This window comes from Pimephales promelas, chromosome 4 (assembly GCF_988280905.1).
Source record: "Pimephales promelas chromosome 4, fPimPro1.hap1.1, whole genome shotgun sequence".
Lineage (NCBI taxonomy): Eukaryota > Metazoa > Chordata > Actinopteri > Cypriniformes > Leuciscidae > Pimephales > Pimephales promelas.
Genome location: NC_142772.1, coordinates 5,171,842 through 5,188,718, shown reverse-complemented (window position 1 = coordinate 5,188,718; position 16,877 = coordinate 5,171,842). Strand labels below are relative to the sequence as shown.

Sequence of the window (16,877 nt, the reverse complement as noted above, 5' to 3'; positions counted from 1 at the left end):
AATGTTCCTTTCCTCAATAAATTCATGTCTTTGATGGTAATAATAATTTAGTCCATAGGATAACAATGACATGAATATACAACATAATAGCATATCATATGAATATATATATTATTATTATTATAATTTTATGTCGGCTGACCAATAGTAACAGATCTGCCAACCAATCACGAGTGATTTTCTTGTTTAAATGTAGTGAATTTCAACCAATACTGAGTGAGGAAATTCAAGCCATTCTCTGGCAAGGCGCGCGCAGTGCTGCTATTCATATGCTAATTAGGGCCATTCACACCTCCGCGAGCGCTCCATGCATACGTCATGGTTCGTTTCCGTCAATATGTGGCACAGACGAACGCGACGTTCACAGTCTGTAAATTGTCGTTAACTGCCGAAAATTAGGGAGATTTCCGGCAGTTTACGGGGACGAAAACCCCACTTTTCATGCAGTGAAAGTCATAGAGAATAGAAAAATCTGAACAGGTTGCAAAATATAACCAAAACAGAATATAAAGATATAAACGAAGCACCTGAAGAGAATAATTGAATATTTTCTGTACTTATAAACACTCCAAATATACAACAAAAAGCACTTAAGTGTGAAAAAAAGTGGATTTAGCATGATATGTACCCTTTAACATGCAAGTAGAGAACCTGAATAATCGGATGTAAAAATATAACATTGTATAGTCTTCGCTCTATAAATTGATTCATATTAAAGATAAAAAATTGATTCAGCCAAAAGCAGTGAGAGATTATTTGATTAACATTAATAAAACAGATGGCAGCAGTTTATGAGGCTGCTGTCCCTTTAAGAATGAATGCACCGATCTAATATCCCGTTACACATCTGACTTTAACGTTCACATAGAACATAGCAGATTGTGTTTACATAAATACTCCACACAATGAGCATTTTGACAATAGTGTGTGTATCTGACCATGCAAGCGCAATAAACTGTGAAAGAGAACTGAATTCGGGATTGCATGCATGATGCATATAAAAGTTTATTTGAACAGATAATTCCAACAAAATTTAAATGAAAGCATGCTTACATTTCGGTGACCATCACGCAAGATTTTGTGTAATACATGGAAGAACTTCCAGCTAAGGATGGCACTGGTCGGCAACGGCAGACCAACAGCATATGACCAGAAGGTGTAGGCCCCCTTCTCTCTGTGGGTTCCCAAAATAATTCCTGTTCATGCCTTTAAGGAAAAGATCTCAAAACATTTGATTCTCACATCACACTAATAAATTGTTTAATGTAATATCACAATTCATCAAACTAAGGGAAAGTCTGCTGTGTAAGTATGGCATCCATGTTCAAACTGATTGCTATGAGGTAATGTTTGCTACACAATAACTATGGCAAACAGTTGCATTTCGGTGTTGTAAATGAAATGTATTATAGCTACTTGGTCCTGTACACGTTTACTCAGTGTATTCTATTTATTATGTGAGTGAGTGGTGATGTTAGAATATTAAAAGCGCAGAGTATTTCAAAATGTGAAGCTGTTCAGTTAAGCTGAAAAAAAAAAAAAAACTGCATAGTGTCCCTTTAAAGGTCTGAGGTGACAATTCATGTGTGAAAATGATTCTTCACACTCCTCACAAACATTCTTTTAAAATTTGAGCCTGATGAATCTTGACATTGTCATCCTGGAATTTGGCCACGAGGTGTTTCCTACATGACTGTTTAAGAAATGAAAAGCTTCACACTCCATCAATTAAAGTTAGAAGAACTGTTGCCAAACATGTAGCATGCAAGAAACACAATCATAACTGCAATTATGATCCAATCACAGACTATTTCAACATTTGCCTATTTAAATCCAGTGACTTTTTTTTTTTTTGTCTGGGCACTGTAATTCTTGGGTCAACAAAAAGTCGGAGTCTGCATATACAGTGATGCATATATTTCTCCTCCCCTACCGCAAAACATTCGCTATGACTGGATGTGCTTACATCTGCTGTGCTCACTGCAGAGTCAAATGAGTCCAGCTCCTCCTCTCTGGACATCTAACGGAGTGGAGAGATAGAGTTGAGGGTAGAGTTAGGATGTGTTGGATATTCAAGCTCCACCCATTAGGCCCAGATTACATTCACTCCTCCCCGCTGGATGTCTATTGAGGAGGAGCTAGATGTAAGCTCCACCCATTTGCTCTGCAGTGAGCAGCCTTCCGTGTATATAAGGACGTTTTCCTGCCACGTGCGCATTTTAATAAACTGACAGAACAGGTTAAGGTGTTTACATGCTGGGTGAAATCCAGGTAATGGTCAATCATCTAGATCTGTCGATCACTTTATTCTTAAGCCGTTTATGATCTTACACCAATAAAGGAAAAAAATTTAACGTGTTTATATGGCCACGCATGATGTCGGCTTATTATAACCGGTTTAAAAACGTACGTGTCAACACACTCAATGAGATGACATGCATTAACAGCATTATCAGACACCAAAGTTTGAAACACTTATTAACAAACAGAAGTTCAAACCGGATTGCAGTTTTACTCCTCATCCTCTAGTTAAGGGTTCAGTTGACCTACCTGATGTGATAATAGTTGAATAAACAATAATAAATAGATGTCTGAATTAAGGATACTGCGTGCATGTTTCTCCTTCAGCGGCGTCTCTGTGGAATTGATGGCCTTACTGATACTGCTGAGCTGTAAAGGAAAGAGAAACAATCAAAAAAAATTACTTTGCAAGTTTCTTTAAATTATGTGATTATTTATTTATCCTCATGTCTTTTCAAAGTAATTTTTCAAGGTTTCCCTGTCAAATAAATAAAAATATAAAAACAGTAAACTAAAAACATTAGGCGTAGTGTCTTGTCATGTGAAGGCTCCATAATATATATATTATGCTGTGCAAAGATTAATTAGGATTAATTGCATCCAAAATAAAAGTGCGTGTTTACATAATAAATTTGTGTGCTGCTGTGTATAATTATTTTGCATATATAAATACACACATGCATGTATATATTTAAGAAAATGTGCTTTTCATATATAAAATATTAATACACTGTAAACAAATATTGATAGTTTAACTTAAAAAAGTAAGTAACCTGGTTGCCTTAAAATTTTAAGTTGATTGAACTGGAAAAAGTGAGTTAATACAATGAAGGAGATTAATTTAATCATCAGAAACTCAAAATAATAAGTTATCTGAACTAAATAAATTATTTAAGTTGATTTGACAAAAGAAAAAATGTTGTGATTACTAAACTGTAAAAAAATATTGTTGGTTTAACTTAAAAAAAGTAAGTAACCTGGGCTGCCTTAAAATTCTAAGTTGATTGAACTGGAAAAAGTTGGAGATTAATTTAATCATCAGAAACTCAAAATAATAAGTTATCTCAACTAAATAAATTATTATAAAGTTGATTTGACAAAAGAAAATATGTTGTGATAACAAATCTTGAAAATATTTTTTACAGTGTACTTATATATAATATAGATTATGTATTGATATATACACGGTATTTACGTGCAAATAATTCTTAAATCTATACATGCATGCATATCTATAAATAAATACAAAATAAGTTAAAGTTTTTAAAATACGTCTCTTCTGCTCGCCAAGAAAAACAGTAATATTGTGGAATACTATGACAATTCAAAATAACTGTTTTCTGTTTGAATATATAACAAAATGTCATTTACTCTTGTGATGCAAAGCTGAATGATCCTTCAGAAATCAATCTAATATGCTGATCTGTGGCTCAAGAAACATTTCTGATTATTATCAATGTTGAAAATAGTTGTGTTATTTATTTTTTTCAGGATTATTTGAGAAAGTTCAAATAGAAAGTTCAAAAGATCAGCATTTATCTGAAATAGAAAGCTTGTGTAACATTATACACTACAGTTCAAAAGTCAGCAAGGATTCATTAAATAGATCAAAAGTGACAGTAAATACATTTATAAAAGATTCTATTTCAAATGAATGCTGTTCTTTTGAAATTTAAGTTCATCAAAGAATCCTGAAAACAAAAATGTACACAACCGTTTAACATTGATAATAAAAATAAATGTTTATTGAGCAGCAAATCACTGTGACACTGAAGACTGATGATGATGAAAATATAGCTCTGCATCATAAGAATAAATTACAGGTTTAAATATATTCAATTCAACTAAAAAAGTTGTTTTAAATTATAATGATATTTCACAATATTACTGTTTTTGTACTGTATTTTTAATCAAATAAATGCAGCCTTGGTAAAAAAAAAAAAAGACTTCTTTTAAAAACATGAAAAAACTTATCGATTTACAATGGCACACGACAACGTCCCAGGTCATGTAATTTTCAATAATTTTCAAAACTGTTTTATGACGTGTTTGTCTACTTTTTTGGAAAGTGGTTATGCCAGCTGAACAATCGGTCTGTTGTTCGGTCAACAGTACAATCTATTGAACATTGAACCCTTTGAATGTTGGTCTGTGGCTCACTGTACTTCATCCCTCGCAGCCGTGTTATCTTTCCTTTCAAAAACTCAATTAAACATAATATTAGCGCCACAATGTGTACAACAACCACAATGCAAGTAACAGTCATGCAAATGCCTAAAGTTTACTTACCTTATTTAAAACATTAACTCTAAAATAGCTACATTAAACTGATTATTTTACATTATTAAGACGTTAAAAATAATCAGTATTATAACTACGTTTTACAGCTGAAACTGCTGCCATTTTGACCGTCTCATCACATTGTAGCGATACGTCGTAGCCCTCAAACCTTATTCACTTTATAGCCCTTATTCCTGTAATTGTGGACAAATGTGGGCACAGAGGACTCAGTCAGACGTGAACCTAATTTTTATTTATTATATATGTTATATCACTGTCTTCAATAAAGTTTTGTCTATCCATTTATTGTGTTTTTATTCATTTTGGGTGTATTTTTGAATTTATTTACTTCAAAAAGTACCACATTTTCTATGTAAATTATGCTTATTTTTATGTTTTATTTTATATATTTTTTTTAACTACATTAAAATATCATTCCAAGAAGTTCTTAGAGCTAAAACCTAAAGATGAAGTGACCTTGCTGTCACCTGGTGTCTTATTTTGGCTCATTTTAAAATGCTCTAAATTACAGTTTTTCCCATTCATTTCTATGGGTGCCCATTTATGACCCAAATACAAGATTAAGGAGGTTTTTTCTTTTCACCTACTTAACATTGTAGAATTGAGTCAAAAAAAATTGGACAAGTAGCCAAGTCTTGTACCGCTCAGATCAAGGGAAGTATTTTTTAAAAATAAATCAAAACTATTTTGCCCACATTTGTCCAGAATATAGTTTCAGGGTTGGTTCTGGGATCAGGCGTCACATGACGTGCTGTGGCATCACAGAAAAATGATGTCTTCTCAATGTAACCACCGCCTAAATTAAATATGATCCAATTTATGGATTTTACACTAGATAAACCTTTGTGTGGCAAAAGGTACAATTTAAAGCTGCACACAGAAAATATCTTTACTTCTAATAAAACAACCACTCTTTATCACTTGCTCACTAATAATCTAATAAGTCTTCCAAATTATACTACTAGAAATAACATTAATCTTCATTACATTAATTAAATAATTAATTACATACTTGAAAATGAAAAAATAATGCAAAAAATAAATAAATAATTTCATAAATTCTCTTCCATGTATATATAAAACAGCCAAGGTATATATATAACAAAATAAAACGTTGACAACTTAATCTTGAGTTTGGAAGATGTTTTTGCACAGGATTGAGTGTGCATTTCTTTGAATGTTGATCTGTGGCTCATTAATGTGCAAGTGAGATTGTGTTGGTCGGCCCCAAAACTGGGAGAACAAAATGAAGGCAATGGACAACACAAAGAGCAGATTGTGCAGAACAAAGCATGTCAGCCCCAGGAATTGGGTTGGCTATGTGCCAAACGCTGGCACACAGTCTTAGACAGATGGTCTTCCTATTGGCTAACTTTCATGATAGTCCCCATTTTGGGGGGTCCTTCCCTCCATGGTTAAACTGACAGCATCAGTCACCATCCACTTTCAGTGCAACTTTTATCAGTCTGTCTCTAAGGCCCAGTTGTTCAAAAGAAATGCAATCAGATTTTGGTTTTCTGACTGGCTCAAATCTTGAAAATGGGTTGTTAAAAAGAAAAAAAAAAAGTCTTCTGAAATCGGATTAGATCACATAATCTGGATCAAATCCTCTGTATGTGTTGTTCAAAACTATTTAGTACGATTGGAACACCTTTGATCCCAAAAATCTAGATTATCCTGTTTTATGTATCCTAACATATTAAACTAATAAACATAATACATTATTTAAGACAAAACCATGAGTCTTTGCAATAATCTATAAGCATGAGAAACTATGAAATGAGCAGAAATACTACTAATGGGTTTGTTAAACTGTGCATATTACATACTTAAAGAATATCATTGAGGGATGACATGAAGTGTGTTTATAATGGATATATCCAGAAAGTTCCGGGTGCGAGCGGTCTGATCAGAGGATCAGATCTGTGTGATTTCCCCAGAACATCACCAAATACACTGTTTTACAGCACACCAAACAGATGCAGAGAATGACATTTAAGCGCACTCACTGGAAAGATAGTGGAAGATTGTTACCAATGATGTCAGTTTCATTAAGAAATACGTCAAAACGCTGAAGTAAAGCCGGTTTCAACTTCCGGTTCACACAGACTTTAAGTAAAGAGCTGGCTCAGTCTTGTCACATTGGTTTAAACTGCCAGGTTTTTCATAGATACGTAGATGCCACATTCGACCACACGTTGATGCGTCGGCCATCTTGGAAACATGTTAACACGATGCTGTTCTTCATACTAACAAATCAATGAATTTTCATAGAAAATATCACATCATTGTGAAGACTATGAGATACTAGATAAAGTACTAGAAACCTGGACTTGAGTAAAAGTACAAGTGCTCTATCAAAAAAGTGACTTGAGTAGAGGCTGAAGTGCTCTTTAAGCACCACATTTAAGTAGAAGTACTAAAGTATTCAACATTTTTTGTACTTAAGTATTGCAAGTTTATTTTAAAATTCACTACTTAAGTACTAAAAGTAGAAGTACAAGTATTGTGTCATGTAATTATTAAAGAAAGCAGTCAAAAGTTTGAGCTAGCAATCAAACAAGGCGCTTTGGCGGCCATTGCAGGACAACCCCTGCATTAGTTGTCAATGTGTGTGTCAATCAATACCATTACCCAAGAAAACTGGCATGTGATTTAGGCAGCATCAAAGCCAACTTGCAACGAATGATTCGTAATTTTTTTGTAAATTGTAACGAGTAACTAGCAGAACATTAAAAAAAAATCGAAGTAAAAGTATTAAATTCATCGAAAATATCTACTGAAGTAAAAGTAGAAGTATGAGAAAAAAACAATACTCTAGTAGAGTACAGATACAGCATTTTAGTACTTAAGTAGTTCTACTTCGTTACTATACATCTCTATGGCTGTAAAAACCACCATTTGAAATGGGATAACCTTTCAAAGGTGAGAATGTGCTGGTTTGTGTTTTTATGTATAACGTCATAAGTAGTATGCAGAATTATCACATTAATGATAAACTGAATGCTGTGAAAATCATCTGCTAATGCCTATTGCACATATAGATATTCAAATTTGTGAATAACTAGGTTGCAGATGCAGTAACTTAATCTTGAGAGCTCACGGACCAGATTCGACCATTCCAATAAGGTGGACGTTTAGCGGCCCGCAGAAACCCACACTAATGAGGCATTTACGTACAGGTTCAGTAATTCAACTACAGTAATGAAACTAATATATTATATAGACTCATTATGCAAAGTTTGTGATAAATATATCAAGATATGTCATAAATTATGGCTTACAGCTTATGAAAATCCCAAATTCAAGATATGCGTCAGTAATTATTGCACACACAGAAACAGAATCTTCACAAAAGTCTGGTTAATCTAAATAAATTAATATAGAAATATCTTACTATTGTATAATACAATTTTCATTGAAAATGAATTGTTATATTTTCATTTCATTGGATTTTAAAATATTGATTAAATTAAGCTTTATGAATTCAATTGACATGTTTTAATAAGTTAAAGAGAAACTATTGTGCTTCTTTTACATTTATTTACTGTAGTTCTGCAAAGTCACAAAGCACAAAGTCACTCCAAAGGGAGTAATTCTCTATATCAGTGTGTGCACTCCCTGAAACGCCTGAACTCCCTGAAGGCTGAAGCGCCCTGGAAGTTTTCTTCTGGGAATGAACGTGTCATTATTCCTCATTTAAATAATTCCTAACCAAGGCATATGCAAAGAAAAATAATAAGGGCAAGTCCTGGTTGAGCTACATTAGTAGTGTGTTGAAACTCGTGGTTATGGTAAGGGGCGTGGCGAAGCGGATGGCCAATCAAAACCCACTGGTCCAGTGACCAATCAGAGCACACTGCACTTGGGTTCATAGTGACAGGAACTAAACAAAAGTGTTACAGTCTAGCATAAATGCGCTGCAATAATGAAAAATATGTGAAGTATGAAAACCTATTCAACAAAATCAAAATCAAGACTTTGTAAAAGGTTATAATAGATGACCTCTTTAATTTAATTAAACCATTAAAATGGAAAAAAAAAAAAATGGATGTACGTTTTACAAAAAAACATTCCAGAGCATAAAATTTAACTTGACTATTAAAGGACACTTCACCCATTTGCATTAAAGGGATACTCCACTTTTTTTTTTTTGAAATAGGCTCATTCTACAACTCCCCCAGAGTTAAACAGTCAAGTTTTACCGTTTTTGAAGCCATTCAGCCGAGTTTCTGATATTTATTTGATATATTATCTGATATATATTTATTAAGTCTCATTGACTTCCATAGTATATATTTTTTTCCTACTATGGAAGTCAATGTGACTAGAAACTGTTTGCTTACTGATATTCTTCTAAATATCAGAAAATTGGCTGAATGGATTCGAAAACGGTAAAACCCAACTGTTTAACTCTGGGGGAGTTGTAAAATGAGCCTATTTCCCAAAAAAAGTGGAGTATGCCTTTAAGCATATTTTTGAATGGTGATATTTAATTCCCTTATTTTCCCCTGAGATGGAAGAAATAGTGATTTAAGTGTTTAACCTCATGCTTATTATGACATAAAAATCGTCATTTTGCGTCATAATAAGCAGGAAGTCACATTTCATTGAAAATTGTAGAGACTACAAACATTAGCTCATTATTATATCAGGGTGTGGGAACTACTCACCCTACAGGCCTATTACAGATCAGTGGGTGGGACTTTACTTGCAAATAATGAATCAATATCCGCCATCTTGTTTGGGAGCTAAGCTAACAAGCGCTGTGGAGATATGAAGTTATGATAATGATGGAAGAAACTAAACATGATATGGAAGAAGAGGATTTTGAAATTTTGCTGCTCGAATCCGATGTTCGTGGCTATCTTTACAAGTCGCAGTATAGTGAAGAGCACTGGCTCAAGCTGAGGCGGACTGCTGTGCATGTGCTCTCGCTGTGAACTACAAACACAGATAGAGTCCGTCAGCTACTAAGAATTTCAACAATGCCAATTTCTCCTGAACGAAATCTCTGAATCAGACGAGCACATGGATGTTTGTGTTGTGATGTGTAGAGCCCGACCGATAAAGGATTTTGAAGGCCGATACCGATACAAATATTTTTTTGGCTTTAAAATCCGATATTCCGATATATCGGCCGATATTTTTTTTTTATTTCAGAAACGCAAAACAAAACATTAACAGATTTCCCTAACATTAGTTATTTGAGTTAACAAAAATAATATGATAATGCATTTTAAAAAGAAACTTTTTTCTTTTAATGTCACAACAGAACAGACTGATGAGAATGGCATTAGCTAGCTTTATGGTTAGGTAGTCTATGATGAGCCATAATTAAGCAATGGATAACGTCATAATTGTAAAACATACATTTTCAAATATAACAGGCCAAAGAGAGATGATCCGTCCCATTGCTATAACTGTCACGCGCTATTAAAGAAATACTTTAGTCACATTGTCAAAAGTTAAAAGGACAGTCAGTCAACTATACTGTTATAACGCAACGTAACTATTACTAGCTAATTCCACTTCACTCTCGGCTTATTTAACAGCAGCAAAACTGGACATGATAGTCACAAATTTTGTCATGCTTGTTAGAGTTAAGAGAACTGATGGGATGTTCTTTTAATTGTTATTCAAGCAATGGATGTATCGTGAACAATTCAACGAGTGTTGCCAACAGGGACGGTGTAGAGTGCCCTCTGGTGGACAAACTATACAACTCCAACATTCATGACATGGTTCAAGCATGTTTCATCCATTTTTATTTTATTTTTGAAATATTCATTTATCGGCCATTATAACTTCCGATGCCGATAGTTTGGAAAATGCCTAATATCGGCTGATAATATCGGCCTGCCGATATATCGGTCTGGTTCTAGTGATGTGAATCTTAGTTTCGCATGACTGAACATCCAGGTATCATGCAGTAATTCACCATATAGAAAGAAACACAAACGAGGAGTAATTCACTAATGAGTTTGCCAATGTAACGTTAACGGAGTTCGTTGTTGTGGGAAGGAGGAGGCGGGAACAGGCGAACATTTAAACAGTAAATTGAACAAATACTAAACAAAAGTATAAGCCAACAGACCCTCATTGACGACTGCCGTCCACACACAACCTGTTTCTCTCTCGATCTGCCGTCGTCGCTTCTCCGTAAGAGACGCGAGACCGCCGCGCACCTCACAGGTGGCTTTCATTATCACTCACGCCGTCCTCTCACATCCCTCGCCCTCGTCCTGCTCGCCACAGCCAACTAACTAGAAAATTTGTGTGAAATGAGTTTCAAACTCTGGTGACAGCTAACGTTAGCCATGCAGACGGAAGTGTGATTTCTCTGTTTGCGCGGTTCCGGATTAGTGGGCGTGGCTTGCGGAGCTGTGCAATGTGTTGCATTGTGGGAGTTGTTGTCTTGCAAACAAATGTGCCCTTCAGTCTTTTCTCGGTCAAAAATTATTTTACATTTCGACTACATATATGATCCACTTTCAATAAAGATTAAATGTTGAAATGGGTGAAGTGCTCCTTTAGCAGAGGAACTGTCCCGGGAAGACTTTGTTTCACATGCTTCTCATTTTCCCTACTGTCTTTTTGTGTCACCAAATAGAGGCGGCTAAACACTCAACACTGAAGGAAACCCGAGCCAGAACTGAGTTTGCCCTTCCTGCTCTCAGTGAATAGGATGGCATCCTATACCTACTTAATAAGAAAGAACGACTGTGTGAAACTGAGGTACAAGAACACTGGTAAAACATTACATACTGACAGACAGACAACTTCAGATTTTCATACATTTTCATTTCTGGTTTGATTGGCCACATTGAAAGCCATTATAAAATATGCTGACACACCTATCCGAGTACAATCTATGTTGTTTTGCAAACACAAAAGTTGTATTACTAACGTGTAATATGTTTGTACCATATTTTGTGTTGTCATAGTTGCGGTTTGTTATGTTTTAGGGCTTGTGTGTGAATATCCTCAGTATCTTCAGTAGCACTGCTGCAATATTAAAGGGATAGCTCATCCAAAAACTGTCATCACTTTCTCACCCTCAAGTTGTTCCAAACCTGTATGAGTTTCTTTCTATGGCTGAACACAAAAGATATTTAAAAGAATGTTGGTAATCACACAGTTGACGCAATCCATTGACTTTCAGAGTGGGGAAAAAAAATACTATGGAAGTCAATGAATGGCTACAGTCAACAGTCTGGTTACCAACAAAAGCTCAGCACGTCAGCAGTGTACAATACACTCTATTCTTTCAAGGTAACTTCCTCTGCATACACACTCCTGAAGCAAGGACATCTCTCTCGCACTCTCACTTTCGTCTGATCCCGCTAGAGGTCACCACAGAGGATCATTCACATTTGGCATATGTTTTACAGTATGCTGGATGCCCCTCCTGACACAACCTACACTCGTGCAAGGACATCCCTACGGTAGGCTGACATATACTCACCACCTCTGAGTTCTCGCTTTACAGAGAGATAACACAAAGGCAGTCGGTTGCTTGGCAACATTTGTCAGCGCAGGGCGACCCAACTCACGCGAGAGCATACAGCAGACTGACGCCAAACACACAGGCCTGCAAAGTAAACAGACAGGACTATGTGGCATATTTTACCACTCAGTGCGAAAAGAACGTTGGGCTTTTGTGAGAGATCGTTTCTGACGTTTTGTGTGAGATAACAGACCCATTAAAAATGAAAGGTCAGTTAACACCCTCACTTTCATGATGACTTTCTTTCATTTAGGCCCAGTTTTTTAAAAACTTAAATCTGGATCTAAATAGGGAAATGTCATATTTTGCCATCCAGATAATTCTTATTACTTTTGTGCCAAAAGAAATTCTGGACCCGATCACCCTGATCTAGATACAAACTTTACCAAATCCCTATTTCCAGATCTCTAAATAAGACTACATATCATAATGTTGGCTACTAGCTAGGTCACTTTTTTTAAAGGAGTAGTTCACTTTAAAAAAATGTATGCTAATAATTTACTCACGCCATGTCATCCAAGATGTCCATGTCTTTCTTTCTTCAGTCGAAAAGAAATTAAGGTTTTTGATGAAAACATTCCAGGATTTTCTCCATATAAATGGACTTCAATGGGAACCAAACGATTCAAGGTCCAAAAGACAGTTTCAGTGCAGCTTCAAAGTGCTTTAAACGACACCAGACGATGAATAAGGGTCTTATTTAGCGAAACGATCGGTCATTTCAAAAATAAATAAAAAAATTAAGTTTTATAAGCACAAATGCTCGCCTTGCTCTGTTCTGTGATGCACATTCGTGATTCTCCTGTTCGAACTCGTTCAAGACAACGAACAAATCTTTTTTGAGTCATTTGGTTCATTCAACCAACAAAATGAACGAAATGACTCGAAAAAAGATTTGTGAAGTCCCAATAAACATTCCAAATCCTGGAATGTTTTCATCAAAAACCTTCATTTCTTTTCGACTGAAGAAAGAAAGACATGGACATCTTGGATGACATGAGGGTGAGTAAATTATCAGCAAAAGGTTTTTTTTTTTTTTTTTTTAAAGTGAACTAATCATTTAATTGAAGAGACTGAAAGCAGCACAATTAAAGTTCACCCAAAAATGAAAATTCTGTCATCATTTACTTACCCTCAGGTTGTTACAAAAATGAGTTTCTTTCTTCTTTAGAACACAAAAGAAGATATTTCTGAAGACAGACAGTTGAGTCGATAGAAGCCATTGGGGGAAATAAATACTATGGAAGTCAAAGTCTACCATCAACTGTTTGGTTACCAACATTTTTTCAAACATCTTTTGTGTTCATACAGGTTTGGAACTACATATGGGTTGACCCACACCAAGTAAATAAATATATACATGCAATAAGGGAAAGCTGGATCATTTTATGGGGACACAATCTCAATTGTTTTCAACTTTATACTGCAATGCTTGATCGATAGCCTAAAGCTATGTTTAAACAAATGAAGAGTAAAACATAAATGTGTGCATTTACTACATGAATAGAAACATTGCCATTTTTGACCAAGTTTTGCATTTTCTGTCTTATATTAATCCTGAATCCTTCTGCTGGGATCAGGATAATACAGATTTTTAGGATCAAAGGTGTTCTTACTAAAAAGTTTTGAACACATACAGAGGGTTTGATCCAGATTACGTGAACTAATCCGATTTCAGAAGACTTTTGAACTTTTTTCAAGATTTGAGCCAGTCCGAAAACCAAAATCTCATTACATTGCTTTTGAACAACTGGGCCTTAGAGACAGACACGTTGCACTGAAAGCGGATGGTGACTGAGGCTGTCAGTCATTAAAATTCTGCATTACATTTATTTTTTGTGCTACAGAACATGTTACACTTGTTATTATAATTGTGGGTGGACTATCCCTTTAAATTAAATTACATACTGTACCTTTCTTGAAGCACATAACATTTCTGAAAATATTTCATGGTTTAATTTTCTTTTTTTTTTTTTTTGCAAGAAATTACCATAAAACTACTAATTAACTGGGTAATACTTTATTTCGATGTACACTTTAGTTTAGTAAACTGTCTACCTAATATCTGCTGACCCAAAATACATCCTACTAACTATAAGTAACTTTATATGTCAACTAATTCCATTTACCCAACACCTAACCTTAACCTAAAAGTACTTTAATGAGATTAAGTTGACAAGCTACTTATAGTATGCAAACCATTACCTGATATCTCAAGTCAATTTAGTACTGACTGGTCCTCACCATTTTCAACCAGCAACAACACTATGTGTCGAATACAAAGCAAAAGGGAAGAACAACCTGCCAAACCAGGTTCTCGGGCCTGCATAACTAAGGGGGGAAAATGCAGCTTTTTAACATCACATGCTTTCGTATAAGCTAATTGCTGTAAAACAATTACACCTTAAAATAAAGTGTAACCCTTTTATATATAATTAATCAAATGTATGATGCTTTATCACACAAATTCTGTCCCCCTCTAACAGCAACTTAATAGGTAATGTGGAAAGTATAATTGCTGTTATAAAGTATCATTGAATTAAAATATCAAAATGTATGGATATACCACAGTAAACCTTAATATTTATTTACTTATTTATAATTCAATAATTTGCTTGGAAGCATAAACAATTACTTCCATGACAGAAATTTATTATTCAACTTATTTGTCGCATTATTTAGCAGAACTGTTCAAAATGCTGTGACCAGGGAAACTGACAACTGAAAAGATATTGACTATAGGTTGGTATTGACATATAATCAACTTGCGAAGACACTTACAATAAACCTAACCACATATACTTGGGGTTAAGGGACAAATACCAGACATAGAAATACTTCTGTGACATCAAGAGTTTAATATTTAATGGCCTGAACACAAGATATATTCTCCTGGTCAAAAAGCCAAAAAATAAATAATAATCGGTGAATACTACAGTTTTTTTTTCTTTATTCAGATTGATCTTATTTGATTCCTGTTTAATTCCCTTGAAAGGTTCCAAAATTAGGAATATCCATTAACATGCTTTCAGATTTATTATAATTTTTGTAAACATCAATCTGTCCATTTAAACTTTTTAAATCAAGCTCAGCCCATAAATGCATGCCTGCCCATGTATTATCCCAATTCAATTGATGTGATTTGTATTGTATAGTAGCTTTTTTTGTGGCAAATAATAGAGAAATATGTGACTGTAGTTTGCTAAATCTAAAGAAACCGTAAAAACAATCTATACATCGTTTTACTTTGATACAGTGTACGTCATCCCATTTATTTTTACTCTGACAGTGCACATCATGAGCATCACAAATCACATAGTCCAGTCAGATAATCCTGGAAGCAGTCTAGAATGAATAATCCTTGCCAAAAGAATAACATATGTTAATATCACGTGGTGAACATTGGTGTTCTTCTTATCATTTTGTAGGTAACGTTGTATCAGGTTCAACGAGTCCCCGGATGACGTTATGTGTCAAATACAAACTGGTCCTGCCAGTTGTTGAAAACCTATTGTTTCGTTTCGGCAAGTTAGAGTTTAACACTTTAAATAAATAAATACACTTGAATGTATTAACGGCCGACATTTCTGGAAATACGCTATAACTGCAATAGTGTAGATGAGAAAGTGCCTACGCAAGCTGTGTTTGTAATCGTGCATCCACAATAATGTAGGCTATTCTGCTGGTTAGCGTGTGCACCATATTATGTCGTATAATAGTCGTTGCTAGCACAGTATCCACATAAGAACGCTAACCATTAGCATCATTACAAGATATCAACTATACATAGGTTGCCATACCTGCTGTTTTTCGAAATGATCTCTCTCGGCTCCTAAAATCGTTTCCGTCCTTCTGCTTTTAACCCGCGAAGGCACCTGTCGTATTGAATTCATCCTTTATGGTGCTCTCGGGGTTTGTGCTTAACAAACAGTTCCCTGTCGTATCTTGGTATGCTCCAAAGTATCCGTCGTTCGTTAGACAATCCAGTGTGGCTGTGTGAGGGTTATTTTCCTGCGTGTTGCGACGCTAAGTAGGACATGGAGGAAAAACCTGTTCTGGCTTCGTGGCTTGCCGGTTTGAGTCGTATCACAGCATTGCTGTCTGTGGGAGGAGTAATAATGCGCCTTTTAATAACACCAAAACTAACATTTGGTCATAAGTGTTCACATATAAATAAATCATCACAGTCAGAGGTGCTACCTTTGCGTCACACGCCTAGTATACAGTCCACCCCACCTAAAACTTACAATTAGCTTCCATTTCTATTCAGAGGACACATTCCAGCAGGTCTACTTTCAGTTATCAAAAAGTTAATGAACAAGTTACATTAGAGTTTATAATTAAAATGATAAAATATAAGCCTATTTCAAAAATTAAGGCTACTTCCAAAGTCACAAAATAAAACAAAACAAAGAAAAAAAAAAATCTGGTACAAGTTAAATACAATTTTTGATCAACAGGGGAGCATTTTGAACCAAACAATACCATGTATACGGTTATATCCAGTCAGGCCTTCAGTTTAAGCTTTATTTCATGATTTATCTGAAACCAGGAAAATGCCAAGCTAGTCAGAGCTGGAAAAAGCTATGAGAAGACGGACGGTTTTAGTCATCATGAAGCAAAACAATAAAAGGCAGAATAAATAATCATTTCATGAATATAATCATATACATTGCATATTACATTGTTATTATTGCATACTGTTTGTATGTAGCTACTACAATATAGTGAGGTGCAAATAGTATCTGCCACTGTTTGCATTAAA

At 35.0% G+C, this 16,877-nt stretch overlaps 1 protein-coding gene across 1 annotated transcript in view; it reads right to left on the bottom strand.

Annotated features, from left to right (window-relative positions):
• hip1rb (huntingtin interacting protein 1 related b) overlaps positions 1–16,238 on the bottom strand; it is a 49,801-nt gene extending 33,563 nt beyond the window's left edge. Inside the window, exons 1-3 of the mRNA XM_039690609.2 lie at positions 15,913–16,238; positions 2,607–2,670; positions 1,054–1,196 (exon numbers count right to left, since the gene is read on the bottom strand). Coding sequence (XP_039546543.2) covers positions 1,054–1,196; positions 2,607–2,670; positions 15,913–16,005 — 300 coding nt within the window. The 5' untranslated portion in view covers positions 16,006–16,238. The remainder of the gene's footprint in view (positions 1–1,053; positions 1,197–2,606; positions 2,671–15,912) is intronic.
• Between the last annotated feature and the right edge of the window lie 639 nt (positions 16,239–16,877).